The sequence below is a fragment of the Malania oleifera genome, chromosome 1 (assembly GCF_029873635.1).
Source record: "Malania oleifera isolate guangnan ecotype guangnan chromosome 1, ASM2987363v1, whole genome shotgun sequence".
Taxonomy (NCBI): domain Eukaryota; kingdom Viridiplantae; phylum Streptophyta; class Magnoliopsida; order Santalales; family Ximeniaceae; genus Malania; species Malania oleifera.
This window is the reverse complement of record NC_080417.1, coordinates 147,253,685-147,278,362: the sequence shown is the minus strand read 5'-3', so window position 1 is coordinate 147,278,362 and position 24,678 is coordinate 147,253,685. Positions and strand designations below refer to the sequence as shown.

The 24,678-nt window shown below is 34.7% G+C and overlaps 2 protein-coding genes and 1 non-coding gene across 5 annotated transcripts; 2 read left to right on the top strand and 1 right to left on the bottom strand.

Moving 5' to 3' along the window:
• Positions 1-1,628: 1,628 nt before the first annotated feature.
• LOC131163134 (fatty acid desaturase 4, chloroplastic) lies at positions 1,629-2,795 on the top strand. Its single transcript, XM_058119880.1, has one exon. It carries the CDS (start codon positions 1,676-1,678, stop codon positions 2,630-2,632), a length of 957 nt encoding a protein of 318 aa, XP_057975863.1. The 5' UTR covers positions 1,629-1,675; the 3' UTR covers positions 2,633-2,795.
• A 7,978-nt stretch (positions 2,796-10,773) lies between these two features.
• LOC131163115 (vacuolar protein sorting-associated protein 22 homolog 1) lies at positions 10,774-17,318 on the bottom strand. Of its 3 annotated transcripts, none has more exons than XM_058119863.1 (7): positions 17,143-17,318; positions 16,879-16,989; positions 15,792-15,927; positions 13,846-14,000; positions 12,309-12,416; positions 11,216-11,305; positions 10,774-11,092 (listed from the first exon to the last, which is right to left on the bottom strand). In XM_058119863.1, the coding sequence occupies exons 1-7, from the start codon at positions 17,191-17,193 to the stop codon at positions 10,982-10,984; spliced, it is 762 nt and encodes a 253-aa protein (XP_057975846.1). In that variant the 5' UTR covers positions 17,194-17,318; the 3' UTR covers positions 10,774-10,981. The 3 variants fall into 3 exon arrangements, with proteins under 3 accessions (XP_057975846.1, XP_057975854.1, XP_057975838.1); XM_058119871.1 differs by lacking the exon at positions 15,792-15,927 and adding an exon at positions 14,360-14,477 and having other exon boundaries at positions 17,143-17,293; XM_058119855.1 differs by having other exon boundaries at positions 10,774-11,305; positions 17,143-17,293.
• A 10-nt stretch (positions 17,319-17,328) lies between these two features.
• On the top strand, positions 17,329-17,400 carry TRNAM-CAU (transfer RNA methionine (anticodon CAU)). The gene has a single exon. It is a non-coding gene; the product is annotated as a tRNA-Met (tRNA).
• Positions 17,401-24,678: the final 7,278 nt, after the last annotated feature.

Sequence of the window (24,678 nt, the reverse complement as noted above, 5' to 3'; positions counted from 1 at the left end):
TGTAAATTTATACAAATCAAAATCTAAAAGTTTAAAATCTATATTTCTAAACTTGTAAGCTAGAATTACTCTATCTCATGTGGTATGCAAGTAAGAGAGAGCGTAACCTCCAGGGTGTGGTTCAGGTGGTAATGTGGGCTACGGGAGTGCCTCTCACGAGATCAGGTGTTCAAATCCTCCTGAATTCGTTTCCGCCCCTGGATTCCTAAAATTTACCTCCTTTGGAGTTGTGGGGTCAGCTACAAGAGGCGCGAGATTAGTCACGTGGACCGTAAAACGGACACGTGAAAACTTGGTGCATAATCTAAAAAAAAAAAACAAAAAAAAAAAAAAGAAAGAGAGAGAGCGTAGAAGAGAAAATGACAGGATTTTAAAATTCTAACTCAAAAAATGAAAGAAGAGAAAAAAAAAATAGAGAATCATATAATTGATCTTAGAGTGTAAGGGATTCAAAAAAGATTAAAAAAAAAAGAAGAAGAGAGAACATCAAATAAGGGATTGAGATATTTTAGAATTACATTTTTGTGGAGTTCCATTGAGCTAAAATTTGTGTCTATTTTTTTTATAGCTCCTTTTGAAATGTGGAAAATTTTAAGAAAGAAAAATATGAAGAATTTCATCATTTCATGTTTGGCTTTCAAGTAAATGGAGGATGAAAACAAAATATACAATAAATCAATAAATAAAATTAATTTCACACATCGATAAAGTTTGGTTTCTTACTTTTTAACTATATCGGACCATACGTTTATTTTTATTTGTGATATAAAAAAAAAAAAAAATAAGGCCGATTTGGAACTTAGAAATATTAAAGGTAAGTAGGAAAAATATGAAGTTCACTTTTTTGTGTCGAAGAGAATAAAATATATAATGACTCACTAAATAAGAATCAATTTTAGACATAATTAATATTTATAGATAAAAAAATATTCATTTTTATATCATTAATATGGATAGAAAATACAATAAAAAAGAAATTTCACTCTTATTTTCATTTTCTTTCATTTCCCAAACAAAATTCAATGATAAACCCAATTGTTTGCCATGATTTCACTGCACGGGAAACTCAAAGGTGTGCTTGTCCTCCTGAAGTTCTTGCTTTTTCTCCTAAAAAATATTAGCGTTGTGTTTGAAAACATGAATTTTGAACTGTAAATTTGAATTTACATAAATTTAAATAAATTTTAATGTAATTTTATATTCAAATCCAATCCTCTTGAAACGTAGGCTAAGTCTTCGTTTTGGTCATGTCCTTGTTATAAAGAGAAAAACCAACCAATGACGTTGCTGTCCCCATCTTCCTGCCCTCTCTCTCTCTCTCTCTCTCTCTCTCTCTCTCTCTCTCTCTCTCTCTCTCTCTCTCATAATGAACCCAATATGGTCACCTTCTACACACAGCCATTGATGATGATAAGGTCAGTTGGGTCCTCTTCTTTTTCTTTTTCCCCTTTTCTTCATAAAGCATGAAGTGGGGGAAGTCCAACCACGACTTCCAACAAATGTGAGACACCCATTCTCTATAATCCTTTTAGGGACTCACACTGCCCCACGCTTCCTCCTTTCTACCCACCCACAGTTCAATAATATGCATATTAATTTCTAGCCATCCCCTAATTCTTCATATGGTAGCCACAAGTCCTCTTTGTTTCACTTTAGGCACCACTCTTAGTTCCCAATGTTCATCTTGCCCCAACGCAAGTACCCACTCCTCAATTCCTCCTCCTCACACCATCTCCCAACACCACCATCCCACCACCCTAATCTCCTTTCCAGACGTACCCAATGTCATGCCATTGCCCCCGCTACCGCCACTAGCACCGCCAAACCTAGACAGTGCAGCCTCAATCGGCTCGACATCGATCCAAAGCTCCCATCGCCACCCACTCCAGTGAAAACCACTAAACGTGCCCCCATGCCTGATGACCGAAGCTTGCAATCGACTTGGTCTCATCGGGCATGGGTTGCTAGTGGGTGTGTTGCAGTGCTCATTCCCCTAGCAAAGTCCGTGATGGTTGCAACGGATGCACACTTGTTGCTCGAGCCTATTTTGGCGGGCTTGGTTGGTTATGGGCTGGCAGACTTGGGCTCGGGGGTCTATCATTGGGCCATTGACAACTATGGGGATGCTTCGACCCCGGTCTTCGGGGACCAAATAGAAGCCTTCCAGGGCCACCACCGGCGGCCTTGGACCATCGCTCACCGCCAATTTGCCAACAACCTCCATGCCCTCGGCCGCTCCGTGACCCTTACAGTGCTCCCGATAGACCTCTTTTGCAACGATCCAACCATGCTTGCATTTGTGTGCGTGTGCTCAGGATGCATTATGTTGAGCCAACAGTTCCACTCATGGGCGCACAGCACAAAAAGGAGGCTGCCTCCGTTTGTGGCAGCATTGCAGGATGCGGGACTGCTCGTGTCAAGGGTGCACCACGCAGCGCACCACCGGCCACCGTATAACAACAACTACTGTATAGTGAGCGGAGTGTGGAATCAGTTTTTGGACAAGCAGAAGGTGTTTGAGGCAATGGAGATGGTGGTGTTCTTCAAGCTTGGGGTAAGACCCCGTTCATGGGGTGAACCCTGCTTAGAATGGACTCAAGAAGAAATCATTGATCCCAATTCTTCATCCTGATTTCAGAAACTATCATTCAAAAAAATTCTTCAACATTAAATTACAACGAACTGATTCTTTAAAAATCTCCTTCGCTTTTTCGTTGTGTGGATGGATTCATTTGTAAAGTGTATGTTTAATATATATAAATATACACAAATTTGCAGAATATGTAGTTCGATCGACAATACCCGAAGCCCTCCTATTTCCGGTTTCTCTACTAATCACATAAAAGATTAATAAAACTTTTAACCGAAATTTTGGATAAAACCAAAAAGATAAAAGGCACGAACTGGGCCAAACTCACTCTTCTAAGCTTTCCGTGTGTCTCTCTAGTACAAGCACAATATCGGCTCATATTAAAGTTGGAAAGAAGAGGCTAGCAAAAATATTCAAAATTTTAATCCGACAGTAAGAGAGATGAATTTTCTTGCATTGTACAACTTAGGTCCAATCACCAAATAGAGGAAGCAGAAATGGATAAATCATCCATATGCCCAATCACTGGCTCCAACAACATCAGGCCACAAAATAAATGGAAATTATATATATACCCCATCAAATGTGATGTGAACATTATTAAAAGTTAAAATAAAAAAATAAAAGCTTTATTTGAAATTTTAAAAACATTATGTTTTGTTTGGAATATAAATTTCGGACCTTAGATTTAGATTTGAAAAATTTTAATATAATTTCATATTACATTTTATCAAAATCCAATACAAATTCAACTCTAAGATTGTTTCATAAGGTAAGACTGCATTTGAGAGCATGGATTTAGATGCTTAGATTTGAATTTGTGTTAATTTGAATAAAATCCAATACAATTTTGTACTACATTTTTATTCAAATTCACACAAATCCAAATGCAAGACTTCAAAACCAAGCTCCTAAATAAAGAGTGAAAAAAACAATTATGAAAAAACTCATGCTGCATTTGGAAGCATAGACTTCGGAGTTTGGAGTTGTGTGTTTGGAAGCATAGATTTCAGAATTTAGATTTGAATTTGAATGGATTTGAACAAATTTTAATGCAATTTTGTCTTATATCTTATCCAAATTCAATACAACTCCAAATCCCTGACTCTCCAAGCATAGTTCAGTCTTTCTTGTTAAATTATCAAAGTGAGTGGAATGGAAATGAGAAAAAAAAATGAAAAAAAAAAATTTATTGTACATATCATAAACGTTCATTTAATAATAATAATAAAAAAAGTAATCGTATTTGACTAAATTTTATTTCTTTATCATATTACAAATAGAGAAAAATCTAATAAAAATTTAATTTTCATAATATTTTTCCTTCTTGTTTCTTTCACAAAATCCTGGATCCAAAGCCCTGTTTTGATTATTATTTTGTGAAAAAATGAAAAACAACTTTTCATTGTATTTTCTTTCTGAAATGGTAAGAATGAAAATCTATACAAACACGATTAAAATTAAGAAAAATCAATGACCTAAAAAAAAAAAAAGTAAAGATAAAATTTTGTTCATTAATTCTCTCTCTCTCTCTCTCTCTCTCTCTCTCTATATATATATATATATATAATCATAAAGAAAGAAATAAAATGTTTTCATATTCTTTTCAAGAAATAAAATGTTTTCATATTATTTTCCTTATCAAAGTTTCAACCAAAGCTAAGCGATTTTCTTCCAAACATTTAGGTTATATTTGATTTGCAAAGATTAATTTTACTATATTAGTTACAACTAGTTATATAAGAAATTATGTTGTTACCATAAAGCAAATAACAATGTAAAATATTTTATGAGTCCATAATAAAGAATAGATAAAAAATAACTACTCTCAAATCTCATCATGAGAATATATTTATTCCTTTCTTATTATAAGTTGAATGAAATAATTAGGAATATATAAATAATAACTAATCCATTGATTTCTAAAAAGTTAAACTATATTTCATCTTATTCTAAGGAATAATTATTCTATCGAACCAAACAAGCTCTGTCAAGATACTGGTTGCAAGCGCACATGTTGTATAGGGACAGATTCTTGCAATTTCCTCTTTGACATTTTTCATGTCTCCTTTTAATAAGAACAACGTAACATCACCATCTGATCATCTAAGATTTATGATTGTTAATCAGATTGTATACTAAGAGCAAACACTTTCATTTCGGGACACCATACCAAGATAAAGATTTACCACTTGTTATAATTCATTTAAATCAAGAATTTTATTTAAGAAGAGGAAAATAAATAGAAAACTCAATTCTCATTTGTTTTCTTTCTATATTAAATATGTTTAAAAACCAATGTTTGATTTAATATGATTAAAAAAAATTTTAAATTAAATATTAATGGTGTGTAAAATCAAAGTTTTGCTTAAGAATGTGGCTAATAATTTTCTTTTTTCCTTGATACCCAATCATGAAAATTTGAATTCCTTAAGATTTTCCTTATCTTCTATTTTTCCAAGTTCCATCAAACAATACAATTTAAGGAAAAATCTGAGATGCTGCATTTTGTAGACTACATGAATCACATGAATCACCTACGTGATCCGTGGCATTAATTAAGAGTAGGTTAGTAGTAAGTAGTATGCATTTTGAACACGCTACTTGGTTTAGGGTTTAGTACCCCCATTGTACATTTGTCCTCACCCCCATCCTTCGTCCATTCTTACAACAACAAAACAAAACCAAGCCTTAGTCCCACTAAGTGGGGTCGGCTATATGAATCATTTTTCGCCAATTTATGCGATCATGGACCATTTCTTTTGATAGATTCAAAGACATTAAATCCTTACTCACTATCTTCTCCCAAGTTATTTTAGGTCTACCCCTACCCCTTCTACTGCCCCCCACAGTAACTAAGTTACTATTCCTCACAGGTGCACTATAAGACCTACGTTGCAAGTGTCCATACCATCTGAGTCGTCCTTCCCTTATCTTATCTTCTATAGGAGCTACACCTAACTTACCACGAATATGTTCATTCCGTAATTTATCTTTTAATGTTATACCACTCATCCATCTAAGCATCCTCATTTCGGCAACTTTTTCTTTTTGGATATTATGTTTCTTCGTCGCCCAACATTCTGATCCATATAGCATAGCTGGTCTTATAACTGTCCTATAAAACTTCCCTTTCAATTTTAAGGGTATTCTACGATCACATAGAACACTTGAAGAACTTCTCCATTTTACCCAACCTGCTTTAACTCTATGCATTACATCATCTTCAATTTCTCCTTCAACTTGCATAATAGATCCAAGGTATCGAAATCTAAAAGTACTATTTATTTCATCATCAAGTTTAACTTTGTCTCCAATATTCCTCCTATTATTGCTAAAATTACATTTCATATATTCTATTTTATTTCTACTTATCTTAAAGCCTCTAGATTCCTAAGCTTCTCTCCATAATTCTAACTCAGCCTCTACCCCATCCCTAGTTTCGTCAATTAATACAATATCATCTGCAAACAACATACACCATGGAACCTCCTATTGAATACTCTTAGTCAATTGGTCCATCACTAAAGCAAAAAGATAAGGACTCAAAGCAGATCCTTGATGTACACTTATGGTAATTGGAAATTCTCTAATTTCTCAATTTATAGTCTTTACACTAGTCATTACTCCATCGTACATATCCTTAATGACATCGATATACCTATAACATACACCCTTTTTTTCTAAAACCTACCATAGAACTTCCCTAGGTATTCTATCATATGCTTTCTCAAGGTCAATAAATATCATATGCAAGTCCCTCTTCTTTTCCCTAAACTTTTCCATTAATCTTCTTAAAAGATAAATAGCTTCTGTGGTAGATCTCCCAGGCATAAAACCAAATTGATTTTCTGAGATCTTCATTTCTAACCTTAATCTTTGTTCAACTACTCTTTCCTATAATTTCATCGTATGACTCATAAGTTTAATTCCACGATAGTTATTACAATTTTGAATATCTCCTTTATTTTTGTATATAGGTATTAAAGTGTTTTTCCTTCATTCATCTGGCATTTTCTTAATTTTTACAATTGTATTAAATAAATTAGTTAACCATATAATTCCATTATCACCCAAGCATTTCCAAACTTCAATTGGGATGTTATCTGGTCCCATAGCTTTCCCATTTTTCATCTTTTTTAGTGCAAACTTAACTTCGTTAACTCTAATTTTTCGAATAAATCTTATATTTTTAGTCTTTTCCTCATTTGGCAATTCTAAATTTAAGCCTTTTATTTGGTTTTCGTTAAACAACTTACTAAAATAACTTCGTCATCTTTCTTTAATATCTTCGTCCTTAACCAAGACAATATCATCCTCACTTTTTATACATTTTACATTTCCTAAGTCCTTGTTCTTCCTTTCTCTAACTTTAGCAAGTTTAAATATATCTCTTTCCCCTTCTTTTGTACCTAATCTATCATACAAACTATTAAATGATCTATATTTAACTTCACTAACGGCCCTTTTTGCATCTTTTCTTGTCTCCTTATATTTTTCAAAGTTATCACTATTTCTACATTTTTGCCACGTTTTATACCAAATTCTTTTTGTCTTTATGATTTTTTGTACATCTTTATCCCACCACCAACTTTCTTTGCTATTTGAGAATCTCCTCCTTGATTCGCCTAAAATCTCTTTTGCAATCTTTTTAATAGAGCTAGTTAATCTATTTCAAAGAGTATTTGAATCTATCCCATCCTCTAAGGTCCAATCCCTATCTTTGATCATTTTATCTTTAAATTTTATTATATTTTCTCCTTTTAGGTTCCACCATCTAGTTCTCCTATACTGGTTTATTTTATCATTTTTCTTCCATTTTTTAATGCATATATCTAACACTAAGACTCTATGTTGTGTGGTTAGACTTTCACCTGAAATAACTTTACAATACTTGCATGATACACGATCTACCCTCCTAGTTAAAAAAAAATCTATTTGACTTCTATTTTGTCCACTTTTAAAGTTTATTAAGTGTTCTTCTCTCTTCTTAAAGCAAGTATTCATTATACTAAAATCATATGACATAGCAAAATCTAAGATCATCTCCCCAGACTCATTTTTGTCTCCATATCCATATCCTCTATGTATCCTTTCATAATTTTTATTATCTCTTCCAACGTGTCCATTCAGATCTCCTCCTATAAATATTTTCTCAGTCCGTGGTATGCCTTGTATAATACTATCCATATCTTCCCAAAATTGTCTCTTAAGATTTTCTGCTAAGCCAACTTAAGGAGCATAAGCACTAATGATATTTATTATCTCTTGTCCTAATACCATTTTGATTTTTATAATTCTATCCCTTACTTTAATTACATCCACAACGCTATCTTTTAAGTTTTTGTCTATAATAATGCCTACTCCATTCTTATGTTTTTCTTTTCCAGTGCACCAAAGTTTAAAACCTGATTTATCGATTTCTCTAACTTTCTCCCCCACCCACTTAGTTTCTTGAAGACAAATTATATTAATTCTTCTTCTAATCATTGTATCCACAATTTCCATGCTTTTACCCGTAAGTGTTCCTATATTCCAAGTTGCTAATCTACTCCTAATTTCCTGAACTAATGTCTTTACCTGCCCACGTCTAGAATGATGCAGGAACCCTCGCATATTTGACACCGTACCCGGGCGCCAACACGGCGCGTCGCTTTGGGGCGACGACCTAGCCCACCCTCGCCCACTTTTCGCTACAACCGGGTGGTTCAAGTGCAACGCGTCGCTCGTAGGGGACGCCCCAACAAATATTCGGTAAGGATTCATATCATAGTGATCTGACAAATTTTACGCTGGCTGTCAGCTACCTAATGCAACCCTCTCCTTAACCCGGGCTTGGGACCGGCTGTGTGTGAATAAATTAGGACATTTAAGTGCATTTCTTGCTTACCCTCCTCCTTACCATTTCTGAAAAAGTTCCCCACATTCTTGCTTACCCAAAAATGTGACATTTCCCTAACATTCATTCTCTCTATATAAGCCCAAGCCCCACCCCCACCATCTCTCTTGCTTGGGTTTCTCCAAAGCACTTCGACTATCTCAATGTCTACCTTAACAACCAAGCACAACTCCCCACTTAACTCTTCACACACACCCTCCTCCTCCACCACCACCACCACTACCAAACCGAGGCCCAGCCACAGCCTGCCGGTCCATGAACCTCAGCCCAAAACCTTATCAACTCTAGTCCTCACCACACTCCCCGATGACCCACATTTGCAATCAGCATGGTCTCATTGTGTGTGGGTGGCAATTGGATGCGGCACTGTACTACTCTCCCTGGCAAAGTCCATCGCCTGGTGCACTCGTCGTTTGGACCTATTTTAGTGGGCTTGCCGGATGCGTGATGGCAGATCTAGCATCAGGGTTATACCATTGGGCCACAGACAACTCCGGAGGGGCCTAAACCCCAATCTTCGGAGCTCAAATAGAAGCCTTCCAGCGCCACCACAAGCACCTGTCTGATATCACCAGGCGCAAGTTCGCAAACAACCTCACTGTCCCTGCTTGGGCCATGACGCTGGCATTGCTTCCTTTGCATGGCCCAGGTTCTTCTAGAAGCCCAATTCTACATGCAATTGCTGCAGTGTTTTTGGGCTGTACCCTGTTTACTCAACAATCGACAATGGGCCCCATGGCCCAACAAACCATCTGCGGGCAATGGTGGTCGCCTTGCAGGGTGCTGGGCAGCTCAAATTGCGGGCCCAACATGCAGCCCACCAACGGTCCACCCCATAACATCAACTATTGCATGGGGAGTGGGATGTGTAGTGGGCTTTTGGATAATCAAAAGGTTTTTGACAGGTTAGAGAAGTTTGGTTTGCTTGGGGTGAAACCCAGGTCTTGGGTTGACAGTGACACTGGGAAGTTTGATAGGCACAGATGCTTCTTAAAAAAACTACATTCTAAATGTTTTAAATTATTAATAGATCTTCTCTATTTTTAGTTCTTAACAAATGAGATGTGTGTAAAACTATCAATAAATCAATTATGTTTTTAGGTATTAAGGTCAAATAATTTTAGAGGAGGGGGGTAGAAGAATCATGAAAGGATGAAGTTCTGTATGAGACATTCAAATAATTTAAAGATGATACATGTCATTCTGGGCCGACTGATATCCAAATTAAAGGTTTCAAATTTAAACTTTGAGAAAGATAAAGAAGGGTTTAATATGGAAGATGATATCATCCTCTATCCAAACTCAGTAAGCATAGGGGGAAAAAGAAGTTTAACATGGGGATAAGGCGTTAAGCCAAGTTTGGAATTGGGAAGTACATTGTCATCCATTGGGGTTAGCTTTTGACAAAAAGTGAGCTACCTATCTACAAGCAGAAGCATGAACAAATTAGTGATTCGTTTGGTTAATGAAATGGAATAAGGGAGAATAAATAACACTTGCCTATATGAGAATATAAAATTCACGTAAATGAAATCAATGTTATTCTAAAGCTTGTAACCATGACAAAATTGATGGTATTCTATTCAACATGGAAAAAACAAAACAGTAAGCACTTTGAGGGTAATTTTTTTTTTCTTTTTTTTCTTTTTAGATAGCTGTGAGCCTGCGAGGGCAAATTTTTGGTATCCCTCACATACTCCATGTTAGTAAGAATAAACAAAAGGTATTTAGAATTGATTTTTAGACAAGCAGAGAATGCTTTTGAGATGTTGGAGATGGTGTTGTTTGTTTGGTCAGGGTTTGGGGGAAAACTAGAATCATGAAAATAAACAAGGTTAGAGCGGAAGGAAGAGAGAGTGAAGTAAAGAGAGCGATGATCATAGTTCTCAAATAATGCAAGCAACTTGAAAAGAAAGAACAATACTCTAGCTTAATTTCCTATTTTGCACTAGGGTGAGTTAGCTATTGATAGTGGCAGTAGAGAAAAAAAGAGGTAAACTTCGAATAACTTAAGACTGAGAAGGTCAGAATCTGATAGCATTCCAACTTTCAGAAAATATTTCCTTGGATCATGCATCCACCATTGTACAAGAGAATATTTCCCATTTTCCCCGTGATAAATGGCGAGATAATTGGGTTCTGAGAAATTAAAGAAGTTTCTCCAGATTAATAACACAGAGAAGAAAACACCTTGAGCTAAAAGGAGGCAATCCTATTGGACTGATGAGTTTTCAGATTAGTTATTAAAGATCGTAGTGCCCAGAGAGAGAGAAAAAGAGAGGGGTGAAGAGGAAGAAAAGCAGTAAAATATATTTCTTCTGCCAATATCATCTCAAAAATATGACCAGATGTTTGCATTCATATCATTCACAACAATTATATTACAAAAAAGTAGGAAACAAGAATGATACTCTTTTTTTCTGACACCCACTTGGGCATTTCTATAATCATTCCACAAACGTGCAATGAGGGGAAAAAACTTCATTAAAAGATCAAATCTTGAGAATATCAACTCCAACAGATGAAGAAATGGAAGACACACAGGGAAACCAATACCGACGTTTGCCATCTCTATGACCATCATCAATCATTGCAAGACCCTCCTACATTACCCAACACAATCTTACCAGCCAGACCCATATATAACGCAATAAATAAATAAACAATAACAATAAACAAATGAATTTTCTATAATGAAGAAATCTAGGAGGGGAAAAAAAGCTTGCCTCTAGTAAAGTTTCAAGGGCATCGATTGCACGTCCAGAGGACCAAGAGAGTTGTCTTTCTACCTCCTCAACAGTCACAAATCCATGAGCCTGCATTTTCCAGCTCAGATAATGATAAATTCTACCACCACATGTTGTAAATCAAACAATACATCTTCCTAAGTTTCCATTAATGAAGCTCATTAAGCTATACATAATGCTTTAACACTCTGTTTGGGAACCTACATAAAATTCACACAAAATTATACTAAAACTTATTCAAATCCACAAAAACTAAAAGGCCTCAAGTTTGTGCTCCCAAACGCTGCATTAGGGTTTTCCAAAAGAAAAATTTGCAAACATTTTCTTAAAGAAATGGAAGGTTTCTTTTTTTTTGGGGGGGGGGGGGAATATAAAAATTTGTGTGTGTGTGCGTGCGTGCGTGCGTGCGTGCATGCAAGTGAGAGAGAGAGAAAGAGAGAGAGAGCAAACTTTAACATCAGCAAGATTAATTATACTTCTACTTTCCCTTGGCAATAACTCAATGAGTATAAATTCAGGTAATGCTGTGATGCTTTTGGTAAGAGAGTTCAACAACCATTGACCACACTTCTTTTCCTCGTCGGTTATTGCTATAAGTTTCACAAATCACGACACATTACTGTGTTATGATTGGTTGGCCATTAAAAAAAATAGATAAAAGAATGTGCCTCTGAAGGTTTTCTACTTTTAAACATTTTTCTCAATTTATTATGCTCATCAACTTCATTTCTCAAAAATAAAATAAATCAGTCCTTTAAGAATTAAAATTTTCTTCTTAGGCATAGAACTGTAAATTCAACTTATCTGGTTCCTATTCAGCTTGGTTCCATCAGAACATTCAAGACTTATCCAAAAATTGCAAAAGCTTTAAAAGCACAAGTGCAGAATAAAATAGAGAACAAGCTAAATTATCCCAGGAACAGATGTGTTAGTAGCTTCAAAAACCCAAAGACAAGGTTGATCAAACAAACGTGTTTGGAAATCACTTCTGGGAGATATGAAAATTACCAAGAAGCATCATTACAACTACTCCTACAGAGTGAAGTTTAAGAGGAAAATTGAAAACAGGCACCTGAGCCAGCTCTAAAATTTCATTATGGTCCTTGTTCAGTTCAGTTGGAACAGATCGAACAAGCTTTTTCTTTCCAACAGAAATCACCTCATAACCACCACCTAACACCTGAAATCATGCAGCGAAAGTCACTCTTTTATGACAGTCATGAAAATTGCAACTTTTTAACCGGGGTTTCTAAAACAAGTGCAGCATTCTTTTGGGGATAAAAGACGAAATAATATTAAGAGAGAAGAAAGATTACAAGTAATGGAGGAAAAGGTGCCCTCTATGTAAGAAGAAAAGCAAAATGAAAATGCTAAAAGAGCCATCCAATCTCTTTGCACCAATCAGTCATACTCTTCTAAACAAACCAAAGATAGAGCATCAATGTGAAAGCCAAAGAAGTACATCATTGATTATACAATAAACCTGATCTAAACACTTGAGAGCAAAGGTCATGGCACTCACCCAACTCACAGCACTCACATTGTGTGCGTGTGTATGAAGACATAAGGATGGCCATTCAATTAGTATGAATATGAAACACCCATAATTTGTTTCTGATTGTAGAGGAAGGCCACAGTTGCAATTATTTTGTGGCACCCACCTTTCAACAAAATCTATCCAAACAACTATTCTAATAACTGTCCTGTGGAACTTTTTTGGAAGCTTTTATCCAGTCCTTGAACTAACATGATTTATGTGCAGACTGTAATGATCAAATCATTCAATTAAACTAATATTATTGAAATCATTCTACAAAAAAAATTTCAACAAGAATTTTTTAAAAAATGAATATACGAATTTAAAATAATTTTAACAAAAATATCCACGAAATTTCTAAAATTTTGAAAAAAGAACAAAATCTATTCAAATCATTTGTCAATTGTCAAATACAAAAGGATTGTTATTGGAACACTAAAAAGTAAGCTCCAAAACATATAGCAAATTAAAATAATTATAGTCAATTTTTATTTTTATAATAATATTTCTAATTTGAATTCTTTTGTATTTACATTATTTTAATAATATTTTTTATTTTTAAATTGATTAAAGGTAAAAAATGAACATGCATTCAAAATTGAGTTTTTATTTTTGTTTTAGTTTTGGAAATATCAACCAAACATATTGCTAGTTTAAAATTTTTTTTCCTAGTTGTAGTTTCTGTTTCTTGCTTTCATTTCCATAATTTCGACATTGATACCAAGCGGCCCCTAATAATGCAAAAGCAAAAAGAACAAATAAAAAATGCCCATGTGAACTCTGGCAGTTGTAAGCTTAAAACTTGGACACCTGAGTCTGGGCAATCTGCCCCTTTCAACCCATTGGGATTTGGATAAGAACTTCATTTTAGATGATTAGCACAACTGACAATTGGCCTATTCTCATTTCACTCAAACTAGGCTGAGCCTGTCGCCCTATACTTGTGCAGTTGTGCCAAAGTAATATAAATTTCTAGGCAGGTGCAAAAGGACTTATATATCTCAGATAATTGGCACCATATGCCCTGGCAGTCTGCTATTAAAAATTAGTTCAAAAACTCAAAACACAATACCTTTAGCTTACTTATAGCACGCAGGCAGTCATCCTCAGTCACAGCATCGCGGGCACTCTTTCGTCTTTGACAAAGCAGATTACAGAGTTCATGCAAGTTGATCAAACCTCCATTGTGGGGTCGGGTTGCCAAGCAAATGTCAACAATTTGCACCCCTAGTAGCAAAGTAGCTCTGTCTCAGTATGGAAACACAGTATGGGAAGAAACGAACTGGGCAAGAATGATAAAAGTAAGAGAAATTAACAGTTCATAAGTCAAGTACAACTATTCATGCAAAAGAAATATAGAGGGTATGAGCTACATAAAGTCATTACAGAAAAAGTGGGTTAGTACTTAGTTTCAAGTCTATTCTGACTTGATACTTTTCATAAAAGTCTTCAGATGGAGAGGCAAAGAAGTTTCACCTCAATTTTCTATAGGCAATCCTAGTTTCACCTCAAATGAACTATCTGACAAAACAAAAGGGATATCAAATGGTGCAAAAAAATGCCAGAAATTTGAGGATAAAACGTACTCTGCTGTAATGCAGAAGACTGCAAAATCTGAGGTGATGTCATTTGAATGATTGACTGGCAGTAATTAAGAATCAAAGGCAAACACACACTATAGGGGTGATCAACCAAAAACTTGGACTGCAACCAAAAAAAATAATCCATTACGTGATTCACAAGTTCTTCACTTAGAAGAGAAGCAAAATAAGTTATTTCTTTGAATCATGCTGCAAAAGAACTTTTTGCCTAATCATGATTTGTGAGTATAAATAATAATGTATGCCCAACATTACAACACAAAATTTATTAAGGACTGTAAGCTAAAATACTTAAAATTATTCCAACAGTTCCCTAAAGATTGCATATAATTTACATTTGCTCCCTTCTTTCCACCAAGCACCACATATAGCAAAAGGGTGCATACACAATAAGCTTAACCACTGTTAAGTTGTACCCCATATTTTTTTACCAATGACAATAGGGAGTTCAATACTTAGACAAGCAGACCCAAACTATGCCAGATCAACACAAGAAAATTACAAAAACTTGAAAGCAAGGTATCATGCATAAGTTAGTCATCCACCCATAACAACTCGCACTCAGAATAATATTGTTGACAGCAGGAAAAAAAATATCAACATAATGAGTTATTAAACTTTCTCTATAGGCAAAAATAGGGAAAAAAGAAGAAGAAATTGATCTTCTATCCAAGGCGGGAGGGAGATCATAAAGAGAGAAAGAAGACATGATTCAACCTCTTCACTCTCCTCACTAGAAAAACCAAAATAAAGAAAAAAGAGAAGAAGCTCTATATTTTACATTACCAAAGGCTGCTTAAACCCCTGTCATATTGCTGCATTTCAAATTAAACCAATTGAACCTGTTATAGCATACTCCATTATCCTAACATAATAAACATATAGTCAATGTCTAGACTATGAGCCCAAAGCCCTAGACAATCCATGCAGGATGAATAGGTTGCAAACATATAATTCATTCACCGAGAAAATTAGATATTCTATACACACACACACACAAAAGCCAATTTAAAGGAGAGAAAACGCAATGAAATCGTAAGATCTTATTTTCAACTTTAGGTGTAAGTACTAATGCTCAAGCGGTTAAAATGCAAGTAAAAAAGAAGGCCTATTCTTTGACATTCACCAAAATCTTACCATAAATGTGGAGTTGTAATTCAAGCAACCAAACCACATTGGTCAAACCCAAAATTTAAAGACTGGTTGAGAATTGAAATGCAATGATACAAACAGACAAATCCACATTTCTTCCTTTGTTTCTTACGACGATATGAAAAAATGTTGCCAATGCAGTCAACCAATTGTTGCAAAAAGTGATATAAACAGCTCAGAATTCTGCAAAAATGACAACTCAAGTTTGAAAATCTTTAATTAAGATACACATAGATGCAACAGGATTAAGAAGATAGATGCCAACCCAGTTCATAATAGAAGTCGCCAATTCCTAACAACTCTGCCCAGAAACCCTTATTTGATGCTAAGGGATCTACTCCTACTTTAGAACACATCTCGTGGAACTGTGATCTGAATGCAGGGTTCTTGCGAATGTCATTCTGCACTAATTATTTTGATCGTCAGTGCAATTGAATCATGCATTGGTGAACATAGTAAATCACAATCTTAATTTTTTATTAATCACAGTGTAATTGCATTTTTATTTTCCTCCTTTTTATGTGAAAAAGAGGGGGAGAGTGAGGGAGAACTGTCCACCTCATGCCCATGGATTCATAGATTACAAAATTATGGACAAGTTTAGCTGGCAGAAAATGCTTTGCCAACTGCATAGCCAGACTTTGTACCTAAGCCATATAAGACAGTATTTTGACACATAACTTACTTTTCCTTGGAAAATGCATTAGGATTACATTTCAAGGATGCTCAGCTAATAAAGTTCAGTGGCATCCCACCCTCTCATTCAGCATTCGACAAGACAAAGAAGGTGGCAAGTTGATGGATCATGCAAGTCTGTTAAATTGTTTAATGCCTGTGTAATTTAGTTACCAAGATAACTTACTGACATTTTTCTTACAGTGACATGAATAAAGTTAAATTCCAAAAAATTAAAGTGAATCCTTTTAGCTCAGACCCAAATTCGTCCAAATTGCCAAACCTATGCCCGGTATTAAATGAACTACAATTTCAGAATTTTTATAACTGAATCCATAAACATCATTCCCTCCCCTGAACGTGTTTAAATCTCCAAAACAGTCCCTCTAAATGTAGAGTTTAGATTATGTATCATGTCATTTCCAGATAAAATTTATAGAAACTATAGAAGAGCTTCAACTCATATTTAGTCCAGATAAATTCAAGTTGAGGCATCCATCTGCATTGTAATTGGGCCACCACTTAATGAGCTATAAAATACAGTAAAGAAATAGTATTTCACTCGAATTATGCTCGACTAAAGTAGAGTACAACAATTCCCAAGAAGTTGACGATTTATCATCATTCCAATTAGACCTATAAGAAAATAAAATAAAATTTGGAAATCATGAGAGAACCTTGTGTTTACGAGCAAATTCCTCTAAATGAGATCGAAACGTGGTGAGCTGTTCCTTCATCAGATCGGTTCTAATCTTGGCGACATTTTCCCCAAGCAACCGATACTGATCCTGCCACCACCATTTCACAATTAAAAGCAAACAAACAGCGTTAAACGATCACGAGCCTTCGAAGCAAGAAAAAACATTAGGAAAGAAAGAAAAGAGCTTCTTAAATTCTCAGAAAACAATGGAGGGAGAGGAGAGATATGATCAGAAACAAACCCTAGCAGCTGCTGCAGTCTGCAGACCACCGATTCCAGGTCTTCGCCTCATTTTTCTGCTGCTGGTTTCGATCGATTTCACTGAAAGTGAAGGACATAAATTCCCCCGTGTGCTCGTTGAAATGCGATGGCCACTCAAGAGAAGCGATTTCCGTAATAAATTATTTGAGAGAAGAAAGTTTCAACAATCAGAGTGGCGCAGCGGAAGCGTGGTGGGCCCATAACCCACAGGTCCCAGGATCGAAACCTGGCTCTGATAGCTGAGAGCAGCTTCTACTTCCACTCAAATATTTTGTAAATTTTACCATTTTTTCCCAGAAACAAAATAAGTTGTTTTGAAATTTTAAAATTTTAATTAACTAATATGAAAAAATCTTTTTTCATATTCCTTCACTATTGTCTTCTTAATATTACAGTTCTCAAAAGAAAATTATGACATTTTAGCAGCAAAATATTTAATTTTAAAGTAAAATTAACATATTACAAATTTTACGCTTGAGAAATAGAAGAGGATTCTATTCATTGTTTGTTGGTAGTGTTTGGCAGCATAGTTTGGATTTTGAATTTAAATTGTGACAATTTATAGGAAATTTAATATAATTTTTTATAATAATTTGTCTAAATTAATATAAAAATCTAAAATTAGGATTTGAAATTTAAGTTCCCAATTTTAAAATTAAATCTTGAAATTCATATTCTCAAATATAAGTAAGACTTTTACTATTATTTTTTCACACATAAAATAAGTAGTTTGGAAATATTAAAAAAGATTTTCATATTAATTAAAAGAAATTTCTCTCATGCTCTGTCGCTATTATCTTTTTAAATTACCTTCTCAAAATAAAATTATGACATTCTGTTAGTAAAATATTTTATTTTTAATAAAAAAATTAACATTACAAAACTTGATGCTTGAGAAATAAAAAAGGATCTCAGTTGATATCGGTAGTGTTTGGTAGTATGTAATTCAAGTTTTGAATTTAAATTTGTATAAATTTATAATTAAAAAAACCAATACCATTTTATATATTGTTTTGCCTAAATATACACAAAAATCTAAAATAACACTCAAAGTTTTTCTTCCAAATGTAAGCCTTTTATAATTGTTTCTTAAAATTAGAATATAAGCAGGACGAAAACCTTGATGTTTGGAACCATGGATTCTCAAACATTGAATTTGAATCTGTAACGCCCTGGACCCGATGTGGGTACTTGAAGTGTTATTCTACCTATGTATAATCTCTAATATCGTAAATATACTGACCCGTACCCAAAGTGGGGTACCAGGACACTTGTCCATAACTCATATTAAACAACATGGCGAAAGCATGCATACCCCAAAACAAATACCAGAGTTCTAATGTCACCATAATTACATACATAAATCCCCAAAATCCATAATACATCCCATGATACACAAAACATATCCGTGTCTCACTAATACTTACTCTGAACTACAATATCTAAGTCTTGCCCTGGAGCTCTCTAGGCTTGGTTCCTTAGATTTCTTGAAATGATAAAGTTATTGGAGTGAGACACCTCTCAATAAGACAAAATATATTATCGTCAGTGTGTGGCAACATGAGTTTTACTGTATCATAAACATAACCTGTAAATAATTAGTTTTAATTGATAAATCATGTAAATCTATACTCTATATATATGTTTGGAAAATACATACTTTTCAATATAAGCATACTTGATCGTAATAAGTTTCTCTATTTAAGTAAATCATCTATTATATCTACACATAAAAGAATTTTCCCCTAAATGGACAATCATATAACATCATGTAATAACCCCACATGATCGGGTTGTGCGGCCCAAAGGCGGGACTTAGTGTCACGGTCCGACTATTTTCACACTTTTGTGAAGGGCCGTGCGGCGCTAACTAAAACACTCTTACTTAACTAGCCAGCCTATCGTTTACCAACGTTCATCCGCGAAGCACTTTCATTAGCATTCATTCAAGTAGCAGCGGAAACAGTAATCAATTCATGAAAGTCGTGGCAAGCAAGCAGTAGACATTGAAGCAAACGTAATTTATTAACAACACCTTCGTTGACATGGTGGGTTTAGCGAGGGAGGCAAGTAGGCTAAACACGTTGACAATAGCTAGTGAGTTTTACAATGACTAATGAACACTCACCTTCCCCTAAAGAGCTTTCTGGTCTATTCTCACTCTAGCACTAGGAAACATCAAAGTGACCGAGGAGTCATACTACCTTATTTGACTTACAATGAAATAAATACTAGAAAATAACCCTACACTAGTACTTACATTATGAAAACCCATCCCAAACACACGAGGCAAAAGGTCACAGGCAAGCATAATGCCCTAAACAAGCTTAGCTCGTGACACTTAGCAATGGCTAGCCTACCACGCTAAGCCAAACATAACACATCTGTAAGTACAATTGGCTTATCCATCCTGGTCCGAACTGCCAGGAGGGTACTCTACTCTTCTCTGGCTCAAACGACTATCCATACACCAACACTTTCTAAATAGTGTGGTGGCACTAACTATATCATATTAGTTACGGTACCGTGCTCTGAACATAATTGGTCCATCAGGGTTCTTATACCATATAATACTATTCATATATAATAAAATTGTAACTTGATCTCATTTTCATAAAACCTATCATATTAATAATCTGTATGATTCTTGTCATATCATAAATTTGTCTGAATATTGTCATATCATAAATCTCTCTGAGTACGTCATATCTTAAATCTAGCTGAATACTGTCATATCATGATTCCATAATATTTATAACATTTCTAGAAATCATTATAAAATCATACTTGTTCTATATCATCATAAAATATTTTAATAGGTTTGTTTATGTAGTAACATATTCATTACTCATGTCATACAATTTGAGTGATAATTCATAATATAATAATATGTCTAGGAAAAATATATTTTTGCTGAGAAATAAACGTATAATCATCTCTAGGATTAAACCCATAGTACCTGGTTTTCCAAAAACATATATATAATAATTGTTGTGAAAATAAGGGTGGCCTCTCCCAACAATGTGCAGCAAAATGAACATTGTATAAAGGATCACACATACATACTTGCAACAAACACTCTTGAGCATCATACTGATTATACTGTGTTGAGTATTGATTGAACACAACTAGCATCACTGAAAGTATTTGGGTACATATCTGCTTTACGTGAAAGAGTTATTTCTGTATCATTCGATTGTAAAATTTGAGTGTTTCCAGGCATGCCCTGAGGGGGCGGTAATCCAACCCGGTAAGGATTGTGTAGGTTGAGGTCATCCCTGTGTTAATTGACCTGATTGTAAAGGTTGAGGTCAGCCCTGTGCTAATTGACCTGATTTGTATAGGTGCCGCTCTACCTGTTTAAGTGAGCAATTATAGTGGTAATCCTTGTGCTTGTTAGCCAAGGCAGGGACGTAGGCAGTTGGCCGAACCTCGATAACATTTCTGCGTGTCACCCTTATTTTACTGCTTTCTGGTGCATGTGTGTTTGATTAAATTGCTTTATTTATTTTCTGGTATACATTTACATTACTTGTACTAGATTGACCATAGGATTGTGAATATACTGGTGTTAGGAGATTGACCTTGGACTTAAATTTTAAAAATACTAATTCATCCCTCATCTTGGGATCACGGTAAAACTAACAAAACTCAAAACCAATTGAACCAAATTCGATTAGTTGGTCAACCAATTCAATATTTTAATATATATGATATATACATATAATATATATAATTGTAATATATTAATACATAATATATATTTAATTATATATAATTTATAATTATTAATATGTACTAAATGGTTAATTCAACTAGCTGAACATGTTAAACCCTAAAACCAAATCAAAGATTGAAGACTGAAAATCGAAAATTGAAATTCAGTGAAATTGAAAATTAAATGAAACTAAAAAAATTTAACCAAACCGAAGTGACCAAATTTACTAGTTTAATTCAATTAATTCAATTTTGACTGAATTATGCTTCTTGCTACTACTAAGTATGCATTATTCAATTCAAATTCAATAACTAGAATTTAGTAAAAAGAACCAATGTCCAAAGTTGTGTTAGTAAAAGTCTCTGTTCACCTTTTGTAACAAAACCAAAAAATTTATCACCTTTTACGGTAAGAATTTTAAAGGATCCAATTGTTTGTAAGCATCTCAATAAATTAGCTCGTTCATTTGTCCAATGAACAATTATTAACAAACTTATTAGAGATCGATTTTAGTTTGACTTGAACTCAAGTTCAAGAAAAAAAAGTAATAAGCAAACTTAAGCATGCCAAAACTGTAGTGACCCGAAGAATTATAACATTTTAATAATAAGAGGGAGAGAAAATAGATACAGAAACAGAAGGAGGCCGTAGACTTCGCGTTCGTCAACGACATTGCATTTGGAAAATAATATTAAATAATCATAATTTTAGAAAATTGCTAAGTTTCGTCGACGAAGGTTTTCAGAATTTCGTCGACGAGAAAATACCGAGAGGGATTCTGAGGCAGTCTGAATTTCGTCAACGAATACAGGGTCTTGTCGACAAAATTTGTGAAGGACTCGTCGACGAAGAATAGGCTCGTTGACGAAATCCCCTGGTTTATATATATATATATATATATATATATATATATATATACGGAATCCGAGAATTATTTCATTTTTAAGAAGTCTCTCTCTCTCCTCTCTCTCTCTCTCTCTCTACGACTCTCTCTCCCTTCTCTCTTCGTTTTCGGCCCCACTAGTCGCCGGATCGACGATCCGAAGCTATCACGACGCTCCCGGTGGAATTCTCTACAAGTTTGCAAAAGCGGATCGTTGAGAAAACGAAGTTGGATTTCATCCCAAATTTAGGGTAAGGTCTTTTATTGAGTTTTTGACTTTCTGATAGTTATAGGAAATGATGTAGACTAAAAAATACTAATATTTTGTTATAAGAAATTGCGTTTTCAGGATGTTGGATTAGGAATCCTGCGGGTATAGAGCCAGATTTTTATAGGGGCTTTTCAAAGTTGAAGTAAGGGAAATATGCTATGCTAGAAATTTTTATAAAGTTATTAGAGAATTTATAAACATATATTCATATCAGTTTATTATATAGTTTATACAGAATATGAGTTAAATGCTTGTGTGGTCTGAGTAGATTTTCATGAGATAAAGAATTTATATAGTCTTGTGATGTATCATACTATATTAAATACATAGTTATTGACAGTATATACAATTTACATAATTTTTCCAGTATATGAGTTTACATAGAATATATAGATATAGATTTATATTCACATAGAAATGTACATGTTTATACAGCTTTTATAAGAATAGTTTTTGAAACAAAGATACACACACACACACACACACACACACACACACACACATATATATATATATATATATATACACATATACAAGTATACAGTATTATTCAGATCGGTATTTATACCACAGCTTTATACAGAATTTAGTATGTCATGTTTCCTATTACCGTAATATACAGACAGAGATACAAAGGTAGCATCAAGATGCTACAGATGCAGTATACATTTTTACAGTATATATAGTACATAAAGATAGCATTACGGTAATTTTGGAAACATGATAAAAACAGTAAAAGAGTATATATGTATATATGTATATAGTATCAGATCCCTGAGGAAAAATACACAGACAGATACAGATTACAGAGCACGGTACCGTTGCTAGATATAAATAGAGAGCAACCACATATCTCAGATAGTATGTGGGTACCGTCAGACGTGCTCGGAGAGTATGCAGCTCCCCAGTACACTGGGTTGAGGGGGCTGATTTGACGAGGTAGTAGCCAGTCCTGAACTTAGGAGATGATGCAGTTTGGCTGGGTTGAGGTAGTGTAGAGTATGATGACTTATCTGGAGGGCCAACCAGATAGAGTCCCGCCTACGGGCCCGCACAACCCTGTCATGAGAGGTTAAATCATTACGTACAGAATCCCAAGGTAAAATCACATTTATATATATATGTTTACAGTTTACAGTATATGATGAGTATAATATGATATATATTATCAGTATGAAAAGTAGAAAAACAGACAATACAATATGTTTTAAATTGTGAAAAAAAGATATGTTTTACAGATGATTTATTTCATTGCAGTTCAGTTATTATTTTTAAAAGTATCCTTAACTTAGTTGCCACACACAAGTGGTAGCATATTTCCACTTACTGAGCGTCGACTCACTTTATTACTTTAACATTTTTCAGGTGAGCCAGTGAGGAGAGCAGATCAGGCCCGCGAGTAGAGTGTAGCTCAGATCACTTTGGTTATAGGGTAAGTTTTTGTCAGAGTTGTATATCTTTTTGAGTAATAATACTGGAGGGGCATCTTGTATGGTCTGTATATTCTGAAATCTGGTATTGTACAGTTTATGTATAAATAATTTTATGATTTGTATTTCCGCTGCATAGGAATGTTTATTGTATATATATATATATATATATTTTAAAAATGATAAGAATTTTGAGGTCGTTACAATTTGTATTCGTCGACGAAATTCAGGCTGTCTCAGAATCCCTTTCGGTATTTTCTCGTCGACGAAACCCTGTGTTCATCGACGAAATTCTGAAGACCTTCGTTGACGAGACCTTGTATTCGTCGATGAAACTTGACAATTTTCTGAAATTATGATTATTTAATATTATCTTCAAAATGCAATTCGCATTCGTCGACGAAGTCTACGGCCTCCTTTTGTTTCTGTATCTATTTTCTCTCCCTCTTATTATTAAAATGTTATTATTTTTCAGGTCACTACAAAAACCCTTATTTGGCTTGGCTCGACTTGCCTCGTATGCAACCTAACATGTAACGTCCCTCAATTTCTTAACATAAAATATCACATACTAAATAAAATGGTTAACCCGAACCCGTGGGTAGCGGGGACACCTGTCATACACAGCGAAAAACCTATCAGCAGTACACATAAAATCTCAAACATCCCGTCATAAAATATAATACCAGAGCTTTCTATAACATTATGATACTGTACTACTATACATCCTCATATACATCAAAATATCTCTAGGGTCAAACACAAAATAATTCTAATCCTAGTACAAAATCTTACCCTCCTCACGGGGTAATCTCACTAATCTCAACGACGGCCTTGACCCGCCGGTCTCTCAGGGACTCCTGAAAAATGTAATAATATTGGGGGTGAGACACTTCTCAGTAAGGGAAAATAAACTAAATACAGTTGTGTGGCAACATGAATATTTAATGCATTTATACGTATATAGTACATTTCATAACTCCATAAACATCATCATATCGTACTGGGTAAACATATATTTTCACATCTGTTAATAATTCATATCATACATAAAATCATTTGTTATAACTGTAGTACTGAAAATAAACACAGGATGAATAGCTAGCTAGTGTCATGTATTACCCCCCATGACGGGTTGTGCAGCCCGAAGGCGGGACCCGACAATGGCTGGCCGACCACTGCCGAATCAAATATGTCTGTAAGTACGATGAGCC

What these genes read in the sequence shown, in the direction of transcription:
- LOC131163134 (XM_058119880.1), top strand. Translation starts at nt 1,676, where the DNA reads ATGTTCATCTTGCCCCAACGCAAGTACCCACTCCTCAATTCCTCCTCC.
- LOC131163115 (XM_058119855.1), bottom strand. Translation starts at nt 17,193, where the DNA reads ATGAGGCGAAGACCTGGAATCGGTGGTCTGCAGACTGCAGCAGCTGCT. An exon ending in CGACTTCTATTATGAACTGG is followed by an intron (nt 14,001 to 15,791) that starts GTTGGCATCTAT and finishes CTTTGCTACTAG; the next exon opens with GGGTGCAAATTGTTGACATT. An exon ending in GTGCTATAAGTAAGCTAAAG is followed by an intron (nt 12,417 to 13,845) that starts GTATTGTGTTTT and finishes GCATGATTTCAG; the next exon opens with GTGTTAGGTGGTGGTTATGA.